Raw genomic sequence first — 23,164 nt, 5'->3', positions numbered from 1 at the left:
TGTTTGATACTGGCATCCCTCACTGGCATCTCTCACTGGCATCTCTCACTGGCATCTCTCACTGGCATGTGGCTCTGAGTAAGTATAGGTCTGATGAGTCTATTGGTGAAAGAATCTGCCCAACACACTCATCCATTAGCTTTTACTGGAACTGGCAGCAGATACTGAGAAGCATTCTCTTGAGACTCTCCATTCCAGGTTCAGAACAGCATCTATACATTTACCAGGCCTAATCACACCACACACAATGAGTATGGTTGCATGCACACGATAATGTGATTATTGTGGACAATCAGATGAACACATCTGAAATCAGGCTTCCTAATATCACTCTGATAAATGCAGAAAATCACCAATCAAAATAAACATTCTTCCACAGCGACCATGTTATTTTTGGGAAGCATATTTGATTCATATAAAGTTTGTATGTGAAAACGACTTCCAAGACGCATACATACAGTTGTTCCAAACTCACTTCACTCGTGCTAAAGAGGGAGGCTCGCTCGGCTGGTGCTAGCACATGCGTAGATCAAATACACTGCTGGAACGATGATGAAGGTGTTTACCTGTCCTAATAATTTGAAAGGTTGATCAGAAAACCAGGTGTTTAATCAGTGTATGCTTACTTCGATTTTGACCTTATGCTGATTTAGATAAACAGACTAATAATCTGCTTACTGTCATATTCAGTTTAATATCGAATTATTACTGTGCATGTAATCATGCTCATTGTTCAAACAGATATCATCAAAACTCCAATGCGGCCAAACAATGTGAAAATAGACCTGTCTTTTTAACCAGACATTGTGTAACACTAGGGTCTAGCTGACAATTAACAGTCACACCACAGAGCACTGTAGACAGTAGACACCAGTGGCTTTGGTCTCTCCTATACAACTACATTAAGCATTTGTTTTCTGCATGACCTTGTGAGATAATGTAATAACAGGAAATGGTATTTCTCAGGTGGAAGAAAGGTTTCCCCCTAGACCTGTGCCTATGTACAAAGGCAACAAAATCAAAGCAACACAATCTGCTTGGCATTTGAGGCCAATAAAAATGATAAAAAATGTATTCACTTTAAAGTTTAATCTTTTTTTATTACTGATATTTATGGTGAACTAAATGGCTGGATGAGACAAAATCAAACAAGACAGAGGGCTTTTTAATCCTTAAATTGGGTAGCTTTGCGTTCCAGTGTTTGGAATGCACGTAACAGCCTGAGAAGAGGTGTAAGCAGATGTAGCTCAAGGGATCCTCGCTCTCACACCCCCTCACTCCCATCTCTTAAAATCAGAGTACAAACTGTAAAACTCTCACCTGGTCTCCCTCCCTACATTATCACAACAAACATGGTGCACTGACGGACTTACTTTGCCTTCTTCATACCTACTGGTGTATAAGGCAGAGACAAGACCGCTCCACTTTTGATCCAAAGCATGCTTAGCAGCCTGTCCTGGTTCACACAGCTACAGAAAGTCTTCTCAAAATGTAAGATTATGCAGTCTGCTATTAGTGGAGGCCACTATCATAAATATCTCTGCTCTTAAAATGCCATGGAGTCAGTCAGCTTGTAAGATCGAAAGATAGTGAACTTTGAAAGCTATCCCTCCATCTGCTGAGTGACAAACTTTGTGCAATCGAGGTGAGTCACTCACAGGAAGCGTCAGTATCTTATGTTAGTAAGAATGTCATGCATGAAACCACACCTCTTGTTACTAATTTACCACACACCTACTGCCCACGAAAGGAGACAGGTTGTTGGTTCCATTTGTCACTAAGCTACAGCACATTGTAATCTTTAAACGTGCTATAAATCACACATTTACAAAATACAGTCAACTTAATTAATCTAAGACTAAAACAAGACTATGTTTATCGAGGAAATAAGTAGAGGTTGACAACATCAATATTTAGCTCTCCATGCTAATACGCTGAGCACAGATAAAGTAGTGGTAGTGTCTCTCTCTGACCTGCTGTAGCATTTCCTCAGTGGAGTTGAGTTTGTGGTGGTGCTCCTCCAGAGAGCTCTCCAGGTCTCGGATCTTCTCTCCCTGGGCCTCCACCTGGTCTGTGAGCACGCTCACCTACAACCCACAGACAGGACACCTTACTCAGTCACTCACATTGACAAATAGCTCCTCTCGCCTGCTCCGGAACTACCTGTATGCTAATAGTACTAATTCCTCTGACAACACACAGGTAGTTTCACTTCATTCCTCAGCCGGAGTAGAACTCTATGTCAACAGCCAATGTGAAATATCATGAAAGATAACCTAACCTGCCCTTGACTTGACATGGTTCACTGAATTACAAAAACTGAGCTGAGTAAACTTTACCTCTTTCTTTGTCTTGGTGGGTCAGCCCACAACCCTGGTCAGCCCACAACTCTGGTCAGCCCACAACTCTGGTCAGCCCACTCTGGCCAGCCCACAACTCTGGCCAGCCCACTCTGGCCAGCCCACTCTGGCCAGCCCAGCCCACTCTGGCCAGCCCAGCCCACTCTGGCCAGCCCAGCCCACTCTGGCCAGCCCACAGGGAAGCAGGTAAAAAGTGAAGCGAAGCAGTAAAGCAGTAAAGCTAAAGCACCTTGGGGGAGGTAGCAGCCAATCATTTTATCAGTCAACCGGCACAGGCCCGTTGCCCAATCAGCAGTATTTGTCCGAGGGGCTTGAGGAATGTGCTGGCATGTGCAACAGAAAGGGCTACAGTACTTTGGCACAAGGCTAAGATAAAGATAGTTATGAGCAGCACATGTTGAGGCAGACAAGACAGAGCCCGAGGAGGTACTACTGTAGGAAGAGAGAAAATATGTCTAGCCTCGATTACAGATGTAGAAGCTACCAATTACACAAATGTAAAAAAGCATGGAGCATCATGACAAATCACAGTACAACCAAAGACAGAGGCATTGTCCAGACACGTTTGTTTGGGAAAAACAGGAAACTAGGGGTGTACTGTGTGACTGAGCTCCTGTGCTACAGTGAGCCTCTAGCCTCACTGCCTGCCCTGGACAGTCTCACATTTCTATGATATACTTCTCTCTTCATTTAACAGCAAGGCTTCTCTCTCATTCAATTCAATTGGCTTTATTGGCATGGGACACATCTGCTTACAATGCCAGAGCAAGTGAAATAGATAATAAACAAAGGTGAAGTAAACAATAAAAAAGGGATCAGGTATTCTCTCTAGCCCCCCCCCCCTCTCTAAATGCAAAACTCTGATCCCGCAAGAGACACGGTAGGGCAGGAGCACCTTACCTGGAGAACCAGAGACTCTTTGTCCCCTTCTAGGCGAACCAGACGCTCCTGATAGCTCTCATTGTTCACCGGGGAGCGAAGGTTAACCTGCAAAAACACACAGACAAAAGAGGAGTCAAGAATGGGCGGAGGGGAAGGAAGACTTACTGAACAGGCTAAACAACTTAACTAATCAACGATTCACCTGCACTGACCGCATAAAAGAGAAAAATAAGACAAGTCTTGTGTTTTGTAATATCTTTCCATATGGTCTAGCACAGGGATCATCAACTAGATTCACCAACGGAATTTTTTCTTTAGCGGATGGTCACGGTGCCAAAACATATTTACAAATCATTTGTAGACTACACTTGTATATGATCACATACATCTATTATGCGTGGGAATACTTCGGAACAAATGTAATCAATTTAAATTACTTTGAGCGGGTTTGCTGGTGTTTTTACAGTCTTTTATGTCCAACAATAAAATAAAATAAAAATATATTTTTTTTGTTCTCTTAGAATAAATAAAATCACCCGCATGCCAAATTCGGCCCGCAGGCCACCAGTTGGGATCCCTGGTCTAGCGGTTAGGATTCTTTGTTTACACCTAGGCGGCCCAGGTTTGACTCCTGGTATGGGAACACGCTTTTTCTACTGCACTGCACTGTTGTCTGAGCTTCATTCCATGTCAGATACAGTATTACAGGCTGCAGCCAAAGCCCAGACAACTGCCGGCTGGATGGCGGCTCCATTTCAAACATGGTTTCTAATATGAAGTAGCTGGTGCTATAGTAGTAGATATACAGTACCAGTCAAAAGTTTGGACACCTACTTATTCAAGGGTTTCTCTTTAGTTTTACTATTTTCTACATTGTAGAAAAATAGTGAAGACATCAAAACTATGAAATAACAAATATGGAATCATGTAGTAACCAAAGAAGTGTTCAACAAATCAAAATATATTTGATGACAGCTTTGCACTCTTGGCATTCTCTCAACCAGCTTCATGAGTTAGTCACCTGGAATGCTTTTCCAACAGTTTTAAAGGAGTTCCCACATATGCTGAGCACTTGTTGGCTGCTTTTACTACACTCATCCCAAACCATCTCAATTGGGTTGAGGTTGGGTGATCTCCTCCAGAGATGACTTAACAACATGGTCTTGACTTAAGACTTGGAGCTGTATGAATGCCCCATGTGATCGTCTTGGGGACTTGTCATAAGGGTCTGTCACAGCAGGAGAAAATACATACTGTGACTTGTCAGCAACGCTGAGCTTGCGGGGGTTTTGTGGGGTTTTGTCTCCCTGTACGGCTTCAGATAATCCTGCCTGGTCCTGGGGGCCACTGCCTCAGACTGTACTGGCAGCACACATACAAAGACCTGTTTCTCTGAAGTCATTTGAAAGTGCAGTCCACTCAGAAAGAAGTTTCGCTGACTTTCTAGGAGGTAATGCATGTCCATACCCACTCACTGTCCATTACTGATTGAACTCTCTGAAAACACAATGTAGTGTGTCCTGCCCTTCTATGAGGTAGTAACCTACTGAACAGGTGTAAAAGAGTGGCGTTTTTCTTTCTGGTCCTGTAGAGAAAATAAACTGTCGGGGGAGGTTCTCTTCTGCGCTGTTCAACCAGTCCAGGTAATGTGGAGGAGGAGTTAAGATGGAGTGTCGCCTTGTTAACATCTAAAATAGGAAGTTGAGTCACAGGCTCTCTTTCCATTTCCCCTGAGAACCGGGTGTTGAGAGGAGAGGCGTGAGGTGAGTACATGTCAGTGTCATATTTCATCAAGTCTTAACTTAATACTTACTTTTCCCTTCTTGATGTTGAACATGGTTAAGTTAAACAATGCACCAAAGCTTCAATCTATAACAGGTTCCTGCTGTGCTGTTAGATGTCCAGAAGATGAAAGTGATTGGTTACAGCACTTCCTGAATCCTGCCAGAGTCCATATGGAGATTTCTAGCAGTGATTAGAGTCATTACACTGACTGTAAACACAAGCCAAGGCAGAGGTGACCCAGCCCTGTTCTCTGTCACACAGACAAATGACCACTTCCCTTACTGTTAAGTGATGTTACACAGGCTACAGAGAACAGGGCCATGTTCACTAGGCATCACACGGACGAAACGGGACTGAAACAGGGACTGCCTAAACTATTCCAATAAGAAACACTCGTTGTGGTTTTCCATTGCAGAGTGTTTTTCTACGGTGTGGATTAATGAATACAGCTCTCTTTAACAGGGCACCTAGAGCTGTAGTGTACTGTACACACATGGACAGAGAGCTCAAACCATTTGCTATGGGAACTATAGAGGCAGCTTTCTCAGGCAAAGCTACAATGGACTATCCCTTATCCCCTCTATTTTCCCATCAGCCAGTGGCTGTTCGATGCCTCTTCAAGGAATACTGTAGGCAGAAAGAGCCAAAACCAAAATGACTGAAATATTATCTCCCTTTCTAAGAATGCATGACGACTGTACAGTATAGTAAGCAACAGGGTTACCGCCTACTCTAAACGGCCTTGAATGTTTCTGTTGCACTTTAGCTTTATGGTGACCAGCCCCGACAGTGTTAATGTAGGTAGTACTCCTCTCTTTCTATAAAATATTGTTAGGAGTGGTTTACTATGGCTGCATGCTGCCCACTTTGGCTTCAGTGGTTCCACCTCTTGACCTGCCCTAGCTCCATTCCACTACCCAACAACTCCCAACAACAATAAGCAGGCTTGTACAAGCCACTAAATTAACTCTACTGTTGACAGTCACCCCAGGACTGCAATAACATGTTCTACCTTGAAATTGAATTTCAAACCCTGGTATGTCTACTAAACAAAACACACCTTCTTAAGTCTTCCTCAATGGCGATTTCATGGCAGCATTATACACTTACTGTATACCCAGAGACCGTGATCAAATCAAATCAAATTTAATAAGTCACATGCGCCGAATACAACAATACAGTGAAATGCTTACTTTACGAGCCCCTCACAGACAGTGCAGTTTCAAAAATACGGATAAGAATAAGAGATAAAAGTAACAAGTAATTAAAGAACAGTAGTAAAAAATAACAATATATACAGGGGGGTGCCAGTACAGAGTCAATGTGCAGGGACACCGGTTAGTTGAGGTAGTATGTACATGTCGGTAGAGTTAATTAAAGTGACTATGCATTGATGACAACAGAGAGAGGGGGGGGGGGGCAAAGCAAATGGTCTGGTAGCCATTTGACTAGATGTTCAGGAGTCTTATGGCTTGGGGGTAGAAGCTGTTTAGAAGCCTCATGGACCTAGACTTGGCACTCCGGTACCGCTTGCCGTGCAGTAGCAGAGAGAACAGTCTACGACCAGGGTAGCTGGAGTCTTTGGCAATTTTTAAGGCCTTCCTCTGACACCGCCTGGTATAGAGGTCCTGGATGGCAGGAAGCTTGGCCCCAGTGATGTACTGGGTCGTTCGCACTACCCTCTGTAGGGCCTTGCTGTCTGAGGCCGAGCAGTTGCCAGGCAGTGATGCAACCAGTCAGGATTTTTTAAAATTTTTTTAAAGGGGTGGATCAGCTTAATATTGCGGAAAGAATATTGGTTCCATCAATGTAATTGTCTGCATCATTTCCAATCTCCCATATATTTTTTGGGTAAATATATATGTCCATATACACATATATACATACACATAACTATATAGACATACTTACTTTTTTAAAGAATATACCTTTATTATTATTCCCTGCAAACCCTACCGCCGATCCCCCAATTGGAGTAAACTAATAAAAACTTCGGCTTTTACCTTCAATTTATACATCTTATACACATTTTACAGACACAGTCTATTTTACAATAGTTATTTTTTGTTTGATTTTAGTCCTTCCTGTATTTCTGATGTCCATCCAGTTTGTCCATCCAGTTCTATTTGTAACTGTGCTATTTCACAAAAGTTCTGAACATAAATACATTCAACCTCTCCCATCTATCTCTCAACATCATCCATTTTGGATTTCTAGTTGCCATATATTTTTCAACTGTGCTGTGATGCTTCACAAACGACTTGAACCTTTCTATTCTCATAGCTTCTACAGATTGTAAATTAAAAATAAATATTTTTGCTAAAATAATTATTATATTATTGATTGATTGACTATTGCTTTTCAAATCACCCAGTACTGCTATCTGTAGCGTTAGTTCTAGGCAAATGTTGCAATTCTTCAGCCATTCCTGGACCTGTGACCAAAAACGAGCTACATATGAACAATAACAAAATAAATGATCTAATGACTCTGCCTCCTCACAGCAGAATCTGCAGAGCTGGGAAGAATGTATCTGTCACGTTCTGACCTTTATTTCCTTTGTTTTGTCTTTATTTAGTATGGTCAGGGCGTGAGTTGGGGTGGGCAGTCTATGTTTTGTGTTTCTATGTTTGGTTTCTGTTTCGGACTAGTATGGTTCTCAATCAGAGGCAGGTGTCGTTAGTTGTCTCTGATTGAGAATCATACTTAGGTAGCCTGGGTTTCACTGTTGGTTTGTGGGTGTTTGTTTCACATTTATTGTTTTGTGTCTCATAGTGTTCAGTGTTTTTAAAATTTAATTCCTCATGAACACTTACCACCCCGCATCTTGGTCCGATCCTTACTCCTCTTCAGACGAGGAGGAAATCTGCCGTTACAGTATCCCCCATATATACACTGCTCAAAAAAATAAAGGGAAGACTTAAACAACACAATGTAACTCCAAGTCAATCACACTTCTGTGAAATCAAACTATCCACTTAGGAAGCAACACTGATTGACAATAAATTTCACATGCTGTTGTTCAAATGGAATAGACAACAGGTGGAAATGATAGGCAATTAGCAAGACACCCCCAATAAAGGAATGGATCTGCAGGTGGTGACCACAGACCACTTCTCAGTTCCTATGCTTCCTGGCTGATGTTTTGGTCACTTTTGAATGCTGGCGGTGCTTTCACTCTAGTGGTAGCATGAGACGGAGTCTACAACCCACACAAGTGGCTCAGGTAGTGCAGCTCATCCAGGATGGCACATCAATGCGAGCTGTGGCAAGAAGGTTTTCTGTGTCTGTCAGCGTAGTGTCCAGAGCATGGAGGCGCTACCAGGAGACAGGCCAGTACATCAGGAGATGTGGAGGAGGCCGTAGGAGGGCAACAACCCAGCAGCAGGACCGCTACCACCGCCTTTGTGCAAGGAGGAGCAGGAGGAGCACTGCCAGAGCCCTGCAAAATGACCTCCAGCAGGCCACAAATGTGCATGTGTCTGCTCAAACGGTCAGAAACAGACTACATGAGGGTGGTATGAAGGCCCGACGTCCACAGGTGGGGGTTGTGCTCACAGCCCAACCCCGTGCAGGACGTTTGGCATTTGCCAGAGAACACCAAGATTGGCAAATTCGCCACTGGCGCCCTGTACTCTTCACAGATGAAAGCAGGTTCACACTGAGCACGTGACAGACGTGACAGAGTCTGGAGACGCCGTGGAGAACGTTCTGCTGCCTGCAACATCCTCCAGCATGACCGGTTTGGTGGTGGGTCAGTCATGGTATGGGATGGCATTTCTTTGGGGGGCCGCACAGCCCTCCATGTGCTCGCCAGAGGTAGCCTGACTGCCATTAGGTACAGAGATGAGATCCTCAGACCCCTTGTGAGACCATATGCTGGTGCGGTTTGCCCTGGGTTCCTCCTAATGCAAGACAATGCTAGACCTCATGTGGCTGGAGTGTGTCAGCAGTTGCTGCAAGAGGAAGGCATTGATGCTATGGACTGGCCCGCCCGTTCCCCAGACCTGAATCCAATTGAGCACATCTGGGACATCATGTCTCGCTCCATCCACCAACGCCACGTTGCACCACAGACTGTCCAGGAGTTGGCGGATGCTTTAGTCCAGGTCTGGGAGGAGATCCCTCAGGAGACCATCCGCCACCTCATCAGGAGCATGCCCAGGCGTTGTAGGGAGGTCATACAGGCACGTGGAGGCCACACACACTACTGAGCCTCATTTTGACTTGTTTTTAAGGACATTACATCAAAGTTGGATCAGCCTGTAGTGTGGTTTTCCACTTTTTTTCGTTTTCCACGTTTTCCACTCATTTTGAGTGTGACTCCAAATCCAGACCTCCATGGGTTGATAAATTTGATTTCCATTGATAATTTTTGTGTGATTTTGTTGTCAGCACATTCAACTATGTAAAGAAAAAAGTATTTAATAAGAATATTTCATTAATTCAGATCTAGGATGTGTTATTTTAGTTCCCTTTATTTTTTTGAGCAGTGTATAACATTCTATTAGTTGCAAGAATTCTGTATAGTAATTTAAATGGAAAAATGTGAAGTTTTGCATCCGGCTTTGTTTTACGTATCAATTCATAAACCATGTGCCATAGAATGGGTACATCGAAAATCTCTTCCCAACTATTTCGCAATTTATATGGCACAGCTGTCAGTTTTTGGTCTTTAAATGAAATTGGTATATGTTTTTATTTATCACTTTTCTTTAACCATTTATGTTCTTTAATACAGGGCCGACATACAAGTTCCTTACTTTTTCCCCTTCTACTTGCCTCTTCCATTTTTGTGGTAATGCTGCAATTAATTGGTTGTAATTTTGGGTAGAGCAGACATTTCCATATGTCTGTGTTAGCTGCATGTGTGACACAACTCCACCAGTCCTATTTATGATGTCATTCACAAAAATTATACATTTTTTAAACATTTCATAGAAAACTACAGTTTTTTTAATCAATAAGTATAGTTGAATTTAACCACAATATTTGTTGTATTATTTGTTCTGTCTTTTCAGGTGGATTAAACTGAAATTGCAACCAACTTTCAAGGCTTGTTTAAGAGGTTTAATGCTTTAATATTTAATAATTTCTGCCCTCCGAAATCATATTTGTTATATAAATAAGCCCTTTTAATTTTATCTGGCTTGCCGTTCCAAATAAAATTGAATAGAGAGACTAGTGCTGTGGAGAAACTAGTGCTGTGGAGAAACTAGTGCTCTGGAGAGACTAGTGCTGAAGAGAGACTTGTGCTGTAGAGAGACAAGTGCTGTGCTGTAGAGAGACTAGTGCTGTGGAGAGACAAGTGCTGTGCTGTGGAGAGACTAGCGCTGTAGAGACTAGTGCTGCAGAGAGAACAGTGCTGTAGAGAGACTAGTGCTGCGGAGAGAACAGTGCTGTAGAGAGACTAGTGCTGCGGAGAGAACAGTGCTGTAGAGAGACTAGTGCTGTGGAGAGACTAGTGCTGTGGAGAGACTAGTGCTGTAGAGAGACTAGTGCGGTAGAGAGACTAGTGCTGTAGAGAGACTAGTGCTGTAGAGAGACTAGTGCTGTAGAGAGACTAGTGCGGTAGAGAGACTAGTGCTGTGGAGAGACTAGTGCTGTAGAGAGACTAGTGCTGTAGAGAGACTAGTGCTGTAGAGAGATTAGTGTTGTGGAGAGACTAGTGCTGTAGAGAGACTAGTGTTGTGGAGAGACTAGTGTTGTGGAGAGACTAGTGCTGTAGAGAGACTAGTGCTGTAGAGAGACTAATGCTGTGGAGAGACTAGTGTTGTGGAGAGACTAGTGCCTAGAGAGACTAGTGCTGTGGAGAGACTAGTGCTGTAGAGAGACTAGTGCTGTAGAGAGACTAGTGCTGTGGAGAGACTAGTGCTGTGGAGAGACTAGTGCTGTAGAGAGACTAGTGCGGTAGAGAGACTAGTGCTGTAGAGAGACTAGTGCTGTAGAGAGACTAGTGCTGTAGAGACTAGTGCGGTAGAGAGACTAGTGCTGTGGAGAGACTAGTGCTGTAGAGAGACTAGTGCTGTAGAGAGACTAGTGCTGTAGAGAGACTAGTGTTGTGGAGAGACTAGTGCTGTAGAGAGACTAGTGTTGTGGAGAGACTAGTGTTGTGGAGAGACTAGTGCTGTAGAGAGACTAGTGCTGTAGAGAGACTAATGCTGTGGAGAGACTAGTGTTGTGGAGAGACTAGTGCTGTAGAGAGACTAGTGCTGTGGAGAGACTAGTGCTGTAGAGAGACTAGTGCTGTGGAGAGACTAGTGCTGTGGAGAGACTAATGCTGTGGAGAGACTAGTGCTGTGGAGAGACTAGTGCTGTGGAGAGACTAGTGCTGTGGAGAGACTAGTGCTGTGGAGAGACTAGTGCTGTGGAGAGACTAGTGCTGTAGAGAGACTAGTGCTGTAGAGAGACTAGTGCTGTGGAGAGACTAGTGCTGTAGAGAGACTAGTGTTGTGGAGAGAATAGTGCTGTAGAGAGACTAGTGCTGTAGAGAGACTAATGCTGTGGAGAGACTAGTGTTGTGGAGAGACTAGTGCTGTGGAGCTCTGGAGAGATTCAGCCTGGAGAGAATAGGAGAGGCTCTAGCCAGCTTTGTTCTGCTCAGTGCTCAGCTGCGTTGTGATGTTTTTTTTTACCCAGATCCCTGCCACCTGAGTCAGGCTACAGACTCACAGCTTCCCTCCTTACTCCCTCCCTGACGTGGAGAGCCAACTATCCAAACCCTGCCACCCAGAGAGACAGAGAGAGACAGAGACAGAGACAGAGGGAGAGAGAAACAGAGAAACAGAGAAACAGAGAGAAATATGTCTGCTGCTGCAGCCAGGTCCCCAGCATCTGCTGTGACTGAGAAAGAGCACCCAGCCAGCGCAAAGCATAGCAACAGGCTTTAATGTCAACCTAGACACAGACCATGCCAACTCTCTCTTCTCCGTGCTCTCTCTCTCCTCTATGGTTTCCCTTTTACTCTCTCTCCTCTTATTAGCTTAGACACAAAATATACCTGAACTGAAACAGATTATGGTTTAAGATGAGAGGGGGGCTCATTAAAAGAAACATACACACATCTCTCTCACTCCCGCTCCTTTTTAATCTACCTCTTCTTGTCTCTTCAGACCAATGCAGCAACAGCCCTTCTACCATTAGCTTCAGACTGGAATTCATTATCTGAATGTCCCATTTCCTGTTTAAAAATCACTCCGCACTGCACCATTTGGCTGCCACTGACAGTGTCATGTACACACATCACAGAACACAGACAGAAACAGAAAAACACAGGGGGTGTGTGACATGTATGTAGGGCATGCTGCAACAGGCCTCTTCCATGCAGAGTGTAATGAATCATGGGTTACAGTCAGTGAGACTCAGACTCATACTGTGTGTAAACTCAATGTGAGACAGATGGTCCTCCTTGCAGAGCTTGACTGCAGTAAAGTGAATTAGACTCAGAGCACAGTGTGACTGTGAGGCATGATGCCTTTAATACATTTCAGTGATCCTACGTATTAACACCCTACAGTGTATGTTACCATGGTCCAGATCACTCCTCCTCTCTCTCTCTCATTCTCCACCCTGGGCATTTCCTGCTTGACTCACAGGGGAGAAACTCAGCCACTTGGACAGGCAGCGGGAGTGTGGGTGGCTTGGGTATCAGAGACCACCGCATATGACACATGACATGTCCTCTCCTTAACCGCAGAGGCCGCGCAGAGAGACAACAATGCATACATACTGTACTGTATCATCAGTGATGCAAATAATGCAACCGTTGTCAGAAACCAGTTTGGTAATCCATCTTGTGTGGATGTGCTCTGATCATGTTCCCAGCCGTGTTTTGAAACTGGAACAAGGAAGCAGAGTGCTACAGTGACTCCATCACTACAGAGCTACAGTCACTGCTTGCATGGCTTGGAGGGGCTGACTGTGCACTCTGTCCTGCTCCTGGCTATGTTGACAGCTGAGTTAGACAATCAGCAGGATAACGCTTTCTCTTTCTCTCTTTTCCATTCTCCCTCTCTCTACTAACCCCCTCCCTCTCTTACTAACCCCCTCCCTCTCTCTACTAACCCCCTCCCTCTCTCTACTAACCCCCTCCCTCTCTCTACTAACCCCTCCCTCTCTCCATTAACCCCCTCCCTCTCTCCATTAACCCCTCCCTCTCTCCATTAACCCCTCCCTCTCTCCATTAACCCCCTCCCTCTCTCCATTAACCCCTCCCTCTCTCTATTAACCCCCTCCCTCTCTCTACTAACCCCCTCCCTCTCTCTACTAACCCCTCCCTCTCTCTACTAACCCCCTCCCTCTATTTATGCCTCCCTCGCTCTCTCTATTTATGCCTCCCTCCCTTTTTCTCTCCCTCAAACAATCACTCCTTGTATAAGTCAAAGCAACAACTTTCCCTTTAAAACACAATCTTCCGCCTCGTGCTTAACGTCTGTGCCAGACCTGACCCCTCTCTTACGGTCTGACATTCTCTGATTGACAAACAATAGCTTTAGGTCAGCGATAACAAGCATCACAGGGTCTCTCTCCTTCCTGCCAATAACATATGGAGGGATCTTTATCACATTTCTTCTGTAGAGGGGCTCAGCTCCTCAGAGAACAGTGTGTTAGGAGTAACTGAGGAGTATGTGTGTTTGATCTAGCTCCTGGCCAGTAGAGAGGAGAGAGGGAGGAGAGGAAGAAGGGAAGAGGGAGAGGGGCGACCGTGTGGCGTGTGAGACCCCTGCTGTATAGAGAGAGCAGGGCCTCTACGACTCAGACAGAGGGAAAAACAAGAGCCTTTCATTGGTCACTTAGCCTCGCCAACAGATTGTTTACCGCAGCCTCAGCCAATGACACGACTATAACAACGCACATCAACAATTGTCTCTATGAACTGTGGCAGTGACAGTATCATCATGTGGTTATCATTTCCTAAATATGAACCAAATATGTTAAGTGCCTACATACCCTCGTAAACCTGGTCATGAAAAACCTTCACAAACAGCCAACAAATAAAGAAAACAACTCAGAAACAAGCGTGATATTCATAAAATAATCTATAGTCTAAGAGCTAGATGTACTGGCTATAGAAAAGAGCAGAAGCTCTGAACTTGCCATTTAGAAACCAGTTCTACCTACCTACCTACCTACCTACCTACCTACCTACCTACCTACCTACCTACAGGTTATGGAAAATGAGAAAGCCCCCTACTTCTATGTCAAAGATAAAAATACTACGGTAAATATTACAGTATACTACAGTCTGCAAAAACACTACAGTAAATATTACAATATAGTATTTATACTATAGTAAACTGTAAATACTTCAGTAAATACTGTCATGTTTTTACAGCAAAAATACTACAGTGAATATTATAGTAATGCTACCATAGTATACACAATAGTATTTTTTCATGTGGGAGTGAACAGATGAAGAATTGATTCAGACTTACCCCCTAACACCCCAGAGTGCTTCAGGTGTGTTGAGGTGACCAGACAGACAGAACAGAGCAAACAGAGTGAGTGTAGTGAGTAGAGAGAGTAGAACAGTGAGTGTGGAAAGTAGGAGGAAAGGAAGAGAGGAGTGATTAGAAAGAGGGAGAGCAGGAGAGTGGGGAGAGGGAGTAGGGCAGGAAGTTGAGCTCAGTCCTATTAGGAGTCTCTGAGGAACACATTGAGTCTTTCAAACACGGCCAGCCTTAGTTCCCAGAGAGAGACCAAGCCAAAATAAGACCTGTTCACAGTCCCAGTCCCAGTAAGACAGTCAGACACAGGCTTTCCCAGACACAGTCCCAGACACAGTCCCAGACACAGTCCCAGACACAGCCCTGCTAAGACCTAACAGCACCCAGGAATAGTTCTAGGTCTGTTCAACACTCCTACACAGCTGCTGCAATGAATCAACCGTCTCTCCTTCTATGTGTTACAAAGAGAGAGAAAAAAGAACCCAATGGCGTATAATGGAAAAGCTTTTGACAGCAAACAGCTGGCTGACTTTTGTACAACTTTTTGGAAGTTTCTGCCACATCTGTGAATCCCGGAGATAACATGCCTCAAGTAGAAGACCACATATTTACTGGCATGCAAACAACCACGACACTATCGACATCATGCCACGTCAATAATAAATAGTGCACTGCTAATGAATAGGACATTTTTGGATTCTGAGCAAATAATGAACTAATGATATTCTATATTATCTGTTTATAGACTACATTGTTAGACACAGAAAGATTACTATGGTTGCTAGAGATGGTTGACAAAAGTAATGGAGAAATACAGTTTCCATAGACCCAGGTGTGCTCCCTGCTACTCACCGAGCCCCTGTCTGAGCCCCTGTCCATGTCCAGCCAGTCCATAAGCATGTGAGCAGTGCTGCTGGGGACCTGGGCCCTCAGGGTGTTCCTCTCCTCCTCTCTGGGCTGCAGCTCCAGGGCCAGCCTCAGGTCCTCAACCAGCTGTAGAACCTGCAGGGGCCCTGCGCTACCTGGAGAGCCCAGCTCAAACAGGCCATTGGTGTACTCGGCTGCAGCCTTGGAGCCTGCCGGGGACAAAGGACAAAGACTCATTATAGTGGACAAGATTGTATATCAGCATAAATATCTATAGCAGAATCTGACCCAGTCAGCTCCCTCTATTTTATACTATACGTCCATGTGTCACCTGTATCGGCTCACTAAGCTAATGTCTGTTCCAGCTTCATCATTATCTGGGAGCTGGAGAGCAAGTTAAACTTCCTCCATAAACACTCAGACATCTGGAGCATTTTAGCGTATCGTTACAGTATGCTGCAAGGAAACCATTTGAACACGGATTCCATTGAAGACGTCCAAAATCAATCAACTGGAAAGAAACCTGCCTGCTACCATTGTGATTTGATACATGTTGTGTTTTTTTACTTACTGGCTCTCCAACTCTGTTCCTGTGGGTTAGCAGGGCTCTCCAACCCTGTTCCGATAGGTTAGCAGGGCTCTCCAACCCTGTTCCTGGAGAGCTACCATCCTGTAGGTTTTCGCTTCAACCCTTATCTTGTGCGCCTGATTCTAATAATTATCAGGTTGATTATTAGATTAATCAGAAGTTAAAACTGGGGTCAGAGCGAAAACCTACAGGAGGGTAGTTCTCCAGGAACAGGGTTGGAAATAAAACCTACAGGAGGGTAGCTCTCCAGGAACAGGGTTGGAGTTAAAACCTACCTACAGGAGGGTAGCTTTCCAGGATTAGGGTTAGAGTTCAAATCTACCGGAGGGTACCTCTCCAGGAACAGGGTTGGTGTCGCACCCTGATCTGTTTCACCCGTCTTTGTGCTTGTCTCCACCCCCCTTAAGGTGTCGCCGCATCTTCCCCATTATCCCCAGTGTATTTATACCTGTGTTCTCTGTTTGTCTGTTGCCAGTTCTATTTTGTTTCGTGATACCTACCATCATTTATCCCCTTGCTCCTGGCTGTTCTTTACCTTGCCACACCTCTCTGGATTATTGACCCCTGCCTGCCCTGAGACTGCCTGCCGTTCTGGACCTGTTGCACTCTTTCTGGATTACTGACCTCTGCCTGCCCTGAGACTGCCTGCCGTTCTGGACCTGTTGCACTCTTTCTGGATTACTGACCTCTGCCTGCCCTGAGACTGCCTGCCGTTCTGGACCTGTTGCACTCTTTCTGGATTACTGACCTCTGCCTGCCCTGAGACTGCCTGCCGTTCTGGACCTGTTGCACTCTTTCTGGATTACTGACCTCTGCCTGCCCTGAGACTGCCTGCCGTTCTGGACCTGTTGCACTCTTTCTGGATTACTGACCTCTGCCTGCCTGCCGTTCTGGACCTGTTGCACTCTTTCTGGATTACTGACCTCTGCCTGCCCTGAGACTGCCTGCCGTTCTGGACCTGTTGCACTCTTTCTGGATTACTGACCTCTGCCTGCCCTGAGACTGCCTGCCGTTCTGGACCTGTTGCACTCTTTCTGGATTACTGACCTCTGCCTGTCCTTGACCTGTTGTTTGCCTGCCCCTGTACTAGAAATACTTTTGTTACTTCGACACTGTCTGCATCTGGGTCATACCTGAGACCTGATAGTTGGCGTTAAAACCTACAGGAGGGTAGCTCTCCAGGAACAGGGTTGGCGAGCCCTGGTTTAGAGCAACAAGTGGAAGGTGTGGAGCCTGAAAGAAGAGAGCTTACATTTGGCAGCTAATCCCAGATCATAGAGAGGATCAGAGCAGCAGTGTATTATCATGGCATCTTAATGCTCCAATACACTTCACCATCCCTTTTCCTATTAGCCTACTTTACACTAGCATCAGATTGAGGCAGAACAAGCCAATATATTTCCTTTGTTTTGTCATTATGTAACTAGAAATTATGTGACCTATAGGACAGTCCTGGAAAGAGGACATTGATAAGGCCATGGTAAAGTACTTAATCTGGTTAAGACCAGGGAATGCCTATATGCCCTAGAAGCCTGTGAGAGTGTGTCTAAAATTATCTGAAAATGACCTCACCATTCCTATGATACTGAGGTGGGCCATAAGGTCACCTGGGCCTGTGGGCAGAGGTGTTACATGTTTCTGCCCTCCGGCTAATACAGGTGTCAAACTCATTCCACGGAGGGCCGAGTGTCTGCGGGTTTTCGCTCCTCCCTTGTACTTGATTGATGAATTAATGTCACTGATTAGTAAAAAAAACTCCCCTCACCTGCTTGTCTAGGTCTTAATTGAAAGGAAAAACCGGTAGTCTTGGTAGGACTAGCCTGATCCCAGATCTGTGTGTGCCGTCTTGCCAATGTCATGACATGCAGCACAAACAGATCTGGGACCAGTCCTTATCCATGTATACAAACAGCCTTCTTTTCACTAAAAGAAAAACATACAAAGAAACTATGGTACATTGAGTGTAATGCTTTGGTTGGCTTGACTTTGAGGAAAATTTAAGAAGAACACGATGTAGAAAAAAACTAGATTTTCTGTAAATAAGCCTGTGCCTGCCTGAGGGCCAATGCGCATACAAACACAGAGAGGAACGGATTATTCACGCATGCTCAACTGCATCTCGCTAAAAATATCATAACTATGGGTATCTACAGCCAAATAGCCCTGTTTATTGTTAATCTAATATCTAGTATATAATCAGCTTTTTTCAGATCACAAGCCTGATACAAAACATGTTCAATAAAATGCCTGAAACAAGTTACCAGGCCAGCTCAGTTCTACAGTAGTGTAGAACTTACTTCTCTTTGTGTGAGCATGGTTTGGAGTTGGTTGAGGTTTCCAACTACTATCCATATAACACATTTTTATTATCCTAAAATAAATTGACAATAAGTGAAAAACACAAAGAAACCAATTATTCAACTCAAGATTAGAATAATAGAGTATCTCTCATCTGATTCAGATGCTCCAGCAATAACCAGTAGGTGGCATATTTTCAAGTCCATCACTGTTGCAGCAACTCATTACCTGCATATTATATTAAATGTCAAGTGCCTTTCAGAGATATTTCCAGCATATACTATTACGGAAAACGATGTCCTAATACTCAAATGTAATCAGACCAGTATCTCAAAATATGGCTGATGATTGGGACTAATGCCTTGTTGATGATTGGGATTCCTTGCAGTAATTACATTTAGATTCTATTCTATTTGTAGTCCTTGAAACTCAAGGCTGCATATGAGATAATGTTTGGCAACAGTAAAGTAATTAACTTTAATTGTTATTGACCAGATCTTATTGTGGTAATAGCAATGATTAACTTGTGAATATCCTGATTTAGACCTTGAGGTTAACTTGTTTTCACCTTGGTCAGTCAAGGGGACTGTTGATCCCGATCTCTTGACATGGTGAATTGACAAAAAGAGAAAGACCAATGGCATGAATCTCAGACAAGATGAACATAGATTTACACAATAAAACACTGCTGTGACTAGGATTGCCAAACTACCGGTATTTTACTAAAGTTACCAGAATCTTCAGTAATTTTGGTCATTAACAGAAAATCTATGGCAATCTTTTGTAATTTAGGTCATTTAAACTTGAATAACTTTTTTAATATATAGTATTCATTTATTATACCTGTGTCCATATTATCCATGTGTTTCTAGTTGTCTTTGCTGTCTTCGTATCCAAGATAATTGTGTAGCTTAGAGTGTGGAGTCTTAGAGTGATAATTGCGCTATCGTATTTCGTCGCCCTCCTATCTGCCTAGCAGCTAGCCAGCTAGCATACGTTCACCGGCTACCGTAGCACTGTAGTAACTATCACACTCAACTGAACGACTTGATTAGTGTAGTGTTAGCTAGCTACATAGCTAGCTACATAGTTGTCTTTGCTGTCTTCGTATCCAAGATAATTGTGTAGCTTAGAGTGTGGAGTCTTAGAGTGATAATTGCGTTATTATCGTATTTCGTCGCCCTCCTATCTGCCTAGCAGCTAGCCAGCTAGCATACGTTCACCGGCTACCGTAGCACTGTAGTAACTATCACACTCAACCGAACGACTTGATTAGTGTAGTATTAGATAGCTACATAGTTGTCTTTGCTGTCTTCGTATCCAAGATAATTGTGTAGTTTAGAGTGTGTAGTCTTAGAGTGATTATCTTAATTCACCGAGGTTAGCTAGCCAGCTATTTTGTCGTCCTTAACGTAGGAGACACTCCTAGCTAGCCAATAGCCAGCCAACGTCTACTGAATAGAACTTTCGCATTCGGTCGCATTCCGCGTCGCTCCACAGGTAGTATCACTTTTTCATTTCATTTCATTACAGTCCCAACGGTGTGATTTGTTTGATCGTAGCTAGCTACATAGCTAGCTACATAGCCGTCTTTGTTTCAAAGATAATTGTGTAGTCTAGAGCGATTTTCTAGGTTAGCTAGCCAGCTATTGTCGTTCTCCTAACGCAACGTAACGTAACCAACACTGCTAGCTAGCCAGCTAGCTCCCGAAAAGCAACATTGTAGAAACTTCACACTCAACGGTACGACTTGATTAGGGTAGTGTCAACAACGCAGCTAGCCTACCCCAGCAGTACTCTATCATTTTAATCATTTTAGTCAATTAGATTCTTGCTACGTAAGCTTAACTTTCTGAACATTCGAGACGTGTAGTCCACTTGTCATTCCAATCTCCTCTGCATTAGCGTAGCCTCTTCTCTAGCCTGTCAACTATGTGTCTGTCTATCCCTGTTCTCTCCTCTCTGCACAGACCATACAAACGCTCCACACCGCATGGCCGCAGCCACCCTAATCTGGTGGTCCCAGCGCGCACGACCCACGTGGAGTTCCAGGTCTCCGGTAGCCTCTGGAACTGCCGATCTGCGGCCAACAAGGCAGAGTTCATCTCAGCCTATGCCTCCCTCCAGTCCCTCGACTTCTTGGCTCTGACGGAAACATGGATCACCACAGACAACACCGCTACTCCTACTGCTCTCTCTTCGTCCGCCCACGTGCTCTCGCACACCCGAGAGCTTCTGGTCAGCGGGGTGGTGGCACCGGGATCCTCATCTCTCCCAAGTGGTCATTCTCTCTTTCTCCCCTTACCCATCTGTCTATCGCCTCCTTTGAATTCCATGCTGTCACAGTTACCAGCCCTTTCAAGCTTAACATCCTTATCATTTATCGCCCTCCAGGTTCCCTCGGAGAGTTCATCAATGAGCTTGATGCCTTGATAAGCTCCTTTCCTGAGGACGGCTCACCTCTCACAGTTCTGGGCGACTTTAACCTCCCCACGTCTACCTTTGACTCATTCCTCTCTGCCTCCTTCTTTCCACTCCTCTCCTCTTTTGACCTCACCCTCTCACCTTCCCCCTACTCACAAGGCAGGCAATACGCTCGACCTCATCTTTACTAGATGCTGTTCCTCCACTAACCTCATTGCAACTCCCCTCCAAGTCTCCGACCACTACCTTGTATCCTTTTCCCTCTCGCTCTCATCCAACACTTCCCACACTGCCCCTACTCGGATGGTATCGCGCCGTCCCAACCTTCGCTCTCTCTCCCCCGCTACTCTCTCCTCTTCCATCCTATCATCTCTTCCCTCTGCTCAAACCTTCTCCAACCTATCTCCTGATTCTGCCTCCTCAACCCTCCTCTCCTCCCTTTCTGCATCCTTTGACTCTCTATGTCCCCTATCCTCCAGGCCGGCTCGGTCCTCCCCTCCCGCTCCGTGGCTCGACGACTCATTGCGAGCTCACAGAACAGGGCTCCGGGCAGCCGAGCGGAAATGGAGGAAAACTCGCCTCCCTGCGGACCTGGCATCCTTTCACTCCCTCCTCTCTACATTTTCCTCCTCTGTCTCTGCTGCTAAAGCCACTTTCTACCACTCTAAATTCCAAGCATCTGCCTCTAACCCTAGGAAGCTCTTTGCCACCTTCTCCTCCCTCTTGAATCCTCCTCCCCCTCCCCCCCTCCTCCCTCTCTGCAGATGACTTCGTCAACCATTTTGAAAAGAAGGTCGACGACATCCGATCCTCGTTTGCTAAGTCAAACGACACCGCTGGTTCTGCTCACACTGCCCTACCCTGTGCTCTGACCTCTTTCTCCCCTCTCTCTCCAGATGACATCTCGCGTCTTGTGACGGCCGGCCGCCCAACAACCTGCCCGCTTGACCCTATCCCCTCCTCTCTTCTCCAGACCATCTCCGGTGACCTTCTCTCTTACCTCACCTCGCTCATCAACTCATCCCTGACCGCTGGCTACGTCCCTCCCGTCTTCAAGAGAGCGAGAGTTGCACCCCTTCTGAAAAAACCTACACTCGATCCCTCCGATGTCAACAACTACAGACCAGTATCCCTTCTTTCTTTTCTCTCCAAAACTCTTGAACGTGCCGTCCTTGGCCAGCTCTCCCGCTATCTCTCTCAGAATTACCTTCTTGATCCAAATCAGTCAGGTTTCAAGACTAGTCATTCAACTGAGACTGCTCTTCTCTGTATCACGGAGGCGCTCCGCACTGCTAAAGCTAACTCTCTCTCCTCTGCTCTCATCCTTCTAGACCTATCGGCTGCCTTCGATACTGTGAACCATCAGATCCTCCTCTCCACCCTCTCCGAGTTGGGCATCTCCGGCGCGGCCCACGCTTGGATTGCGTCCTACCTGACAGGTCGCTCCTACCAGGTGGCGTGGCGAGATTCCGTCTCCTCACCACGTGCTCTCACCACTGGTGTCCCCCAGGGCTCTGTTCTAGGCCCTCTCCTATTCTCGCTATACACCAAGTCACTTGGCTCTGTCATAACCTCACATGGTCTCTCCTATCATTGCTATGCAGACGACACACAATTAATCTTCTCCTTTCCCCCTTCTGACGACCAGGTGGCGAATCGCATCTCTGCATGTCTGGCAGACATATCAGTGTGGATGACGGATCATCACCTCAAGCTGAACCTCGGCAAGACGGAGCTGCTCTTCCTCCCGGGGAAGGACTGCCCGTTCCATGATCTCGCCATCACGGTTGACAACTCCATTGTGTCCTCGTCCCAGAGCGCTAAGAACCTTGGCGTGATCCTGGACAACACCCTGTCGTTCTCAAATAACATCAAGGCGGTGGCCCGTTCCTGTAGGTTCATGCTCTACAACATCCGCAGAGTACGACCCTGCCTCACACAGGAAGCGGCGCAGGTCCTAATCCAGGCACTTGTCATCTCCCGTCTGGATTACTGCAACTCGCTGTTGGCTGGGCTCCCTGCCTGTGCCATTAAACCCCTACAACTCATCCAGAACGCCGCAGCCCGTCTGGTGTTCAACCTTCCCAAGTTCTCTCACGTCACCCCGCTCCTCCGCTCTCTCCACTGGCTTCCAGTTGAAGCTCGCATCCGCTACAAGACCATGGTGCTTGCCTACGGAGCTGTGAGGGGAACGGCACCTCACTACCTCCAGGCTCTGATCAGGCCCTACACCCAAACAAGGGCACTGCGTTCATCCACCTCTGGCCTGCTCGCCTCCCTACCACTGAGGAAGTACAGTTCCCGCTCAGCCCAGTCAAAACTGTTCGCTGCTCTGGCCCCCCAATGGTGGAACAAACTCCCTCACGACGCCAGGACAGCGGAGTCAATCACCACCTTCCGGAGACACCTGAAACCCCACCTCTTTAAGGAATACCTAGGATAGGATAAAGTAATCCTTCTCCCCCCCTTAAAAGACCTAGATGCACTATTGTAAAGTGGCTGTTCCACTGGAT

General features: G+C 45.5%; 1 protein-coding gene across 11 annotated transcripts in view; it reads right to left on the bottom strand.

Moving 5' to 3' along the window:
* LOC115115357 (liprin-beta-2-like) overlaps positions 1 to 23,164 on the bottom strand; it is a 110,226-nt gene that overhangs the window by 50,255 nt on the left and 36,807 nt on the right. For 6 of the 11 annotated variants that reach the window (XM_029643849.2, XM_065022395.1, XM_065022396.1 and 3 more), the window contains 3 exons: positions 15,326 to 15,549; positions 3,261 to 3,347; positions 1,974 to 2,087 (listed from right to left, as the gene is read on the bottom strand). In XM_029643849.2, the coding sequence (XP_029499709.2) occupies positions 1,974 to 2,087; positions 3,261 to 3,347; positions 15,326 to 15,549 (425 nt within the window). Of the gene's footprint in view, positions 1 to 1,389; positions 1,640 to 1,973; positions 2,088 to 2,339; positions 3,193 to 3,260; positions 3,348 to 14,461; positions 14,534 to 15,325; positions 15,550 to 23,164 lie in introns of those variants that run through there. The other 5 variants (XM_065022394.1, XM_065022401.1, XM_065022399.1 and 2 more) reach the window with 5 other exon arrangements.

The sequence above is a fragment of the Oncorhynchus nerka genome, linkage group LG9a (genome assembly GCF_034236695.1).
Source record: "Oncorhynchus nerka isolate Pitt River linkage group LG9a, Oner_Uvic_2.0, whole genome shotgun sequence".
Lineage (NCBI taxonomy): Eukaryota > Metazoa > Chordata > Actinopteri > Salmoniformes > Salmonidae > Oncorhynchus > Oncorhynchus nerka.
Note: the sequence above shows the minus strand (reverse complement) of the source record. Positions and strands in the feature narration are given on the sequence as shown.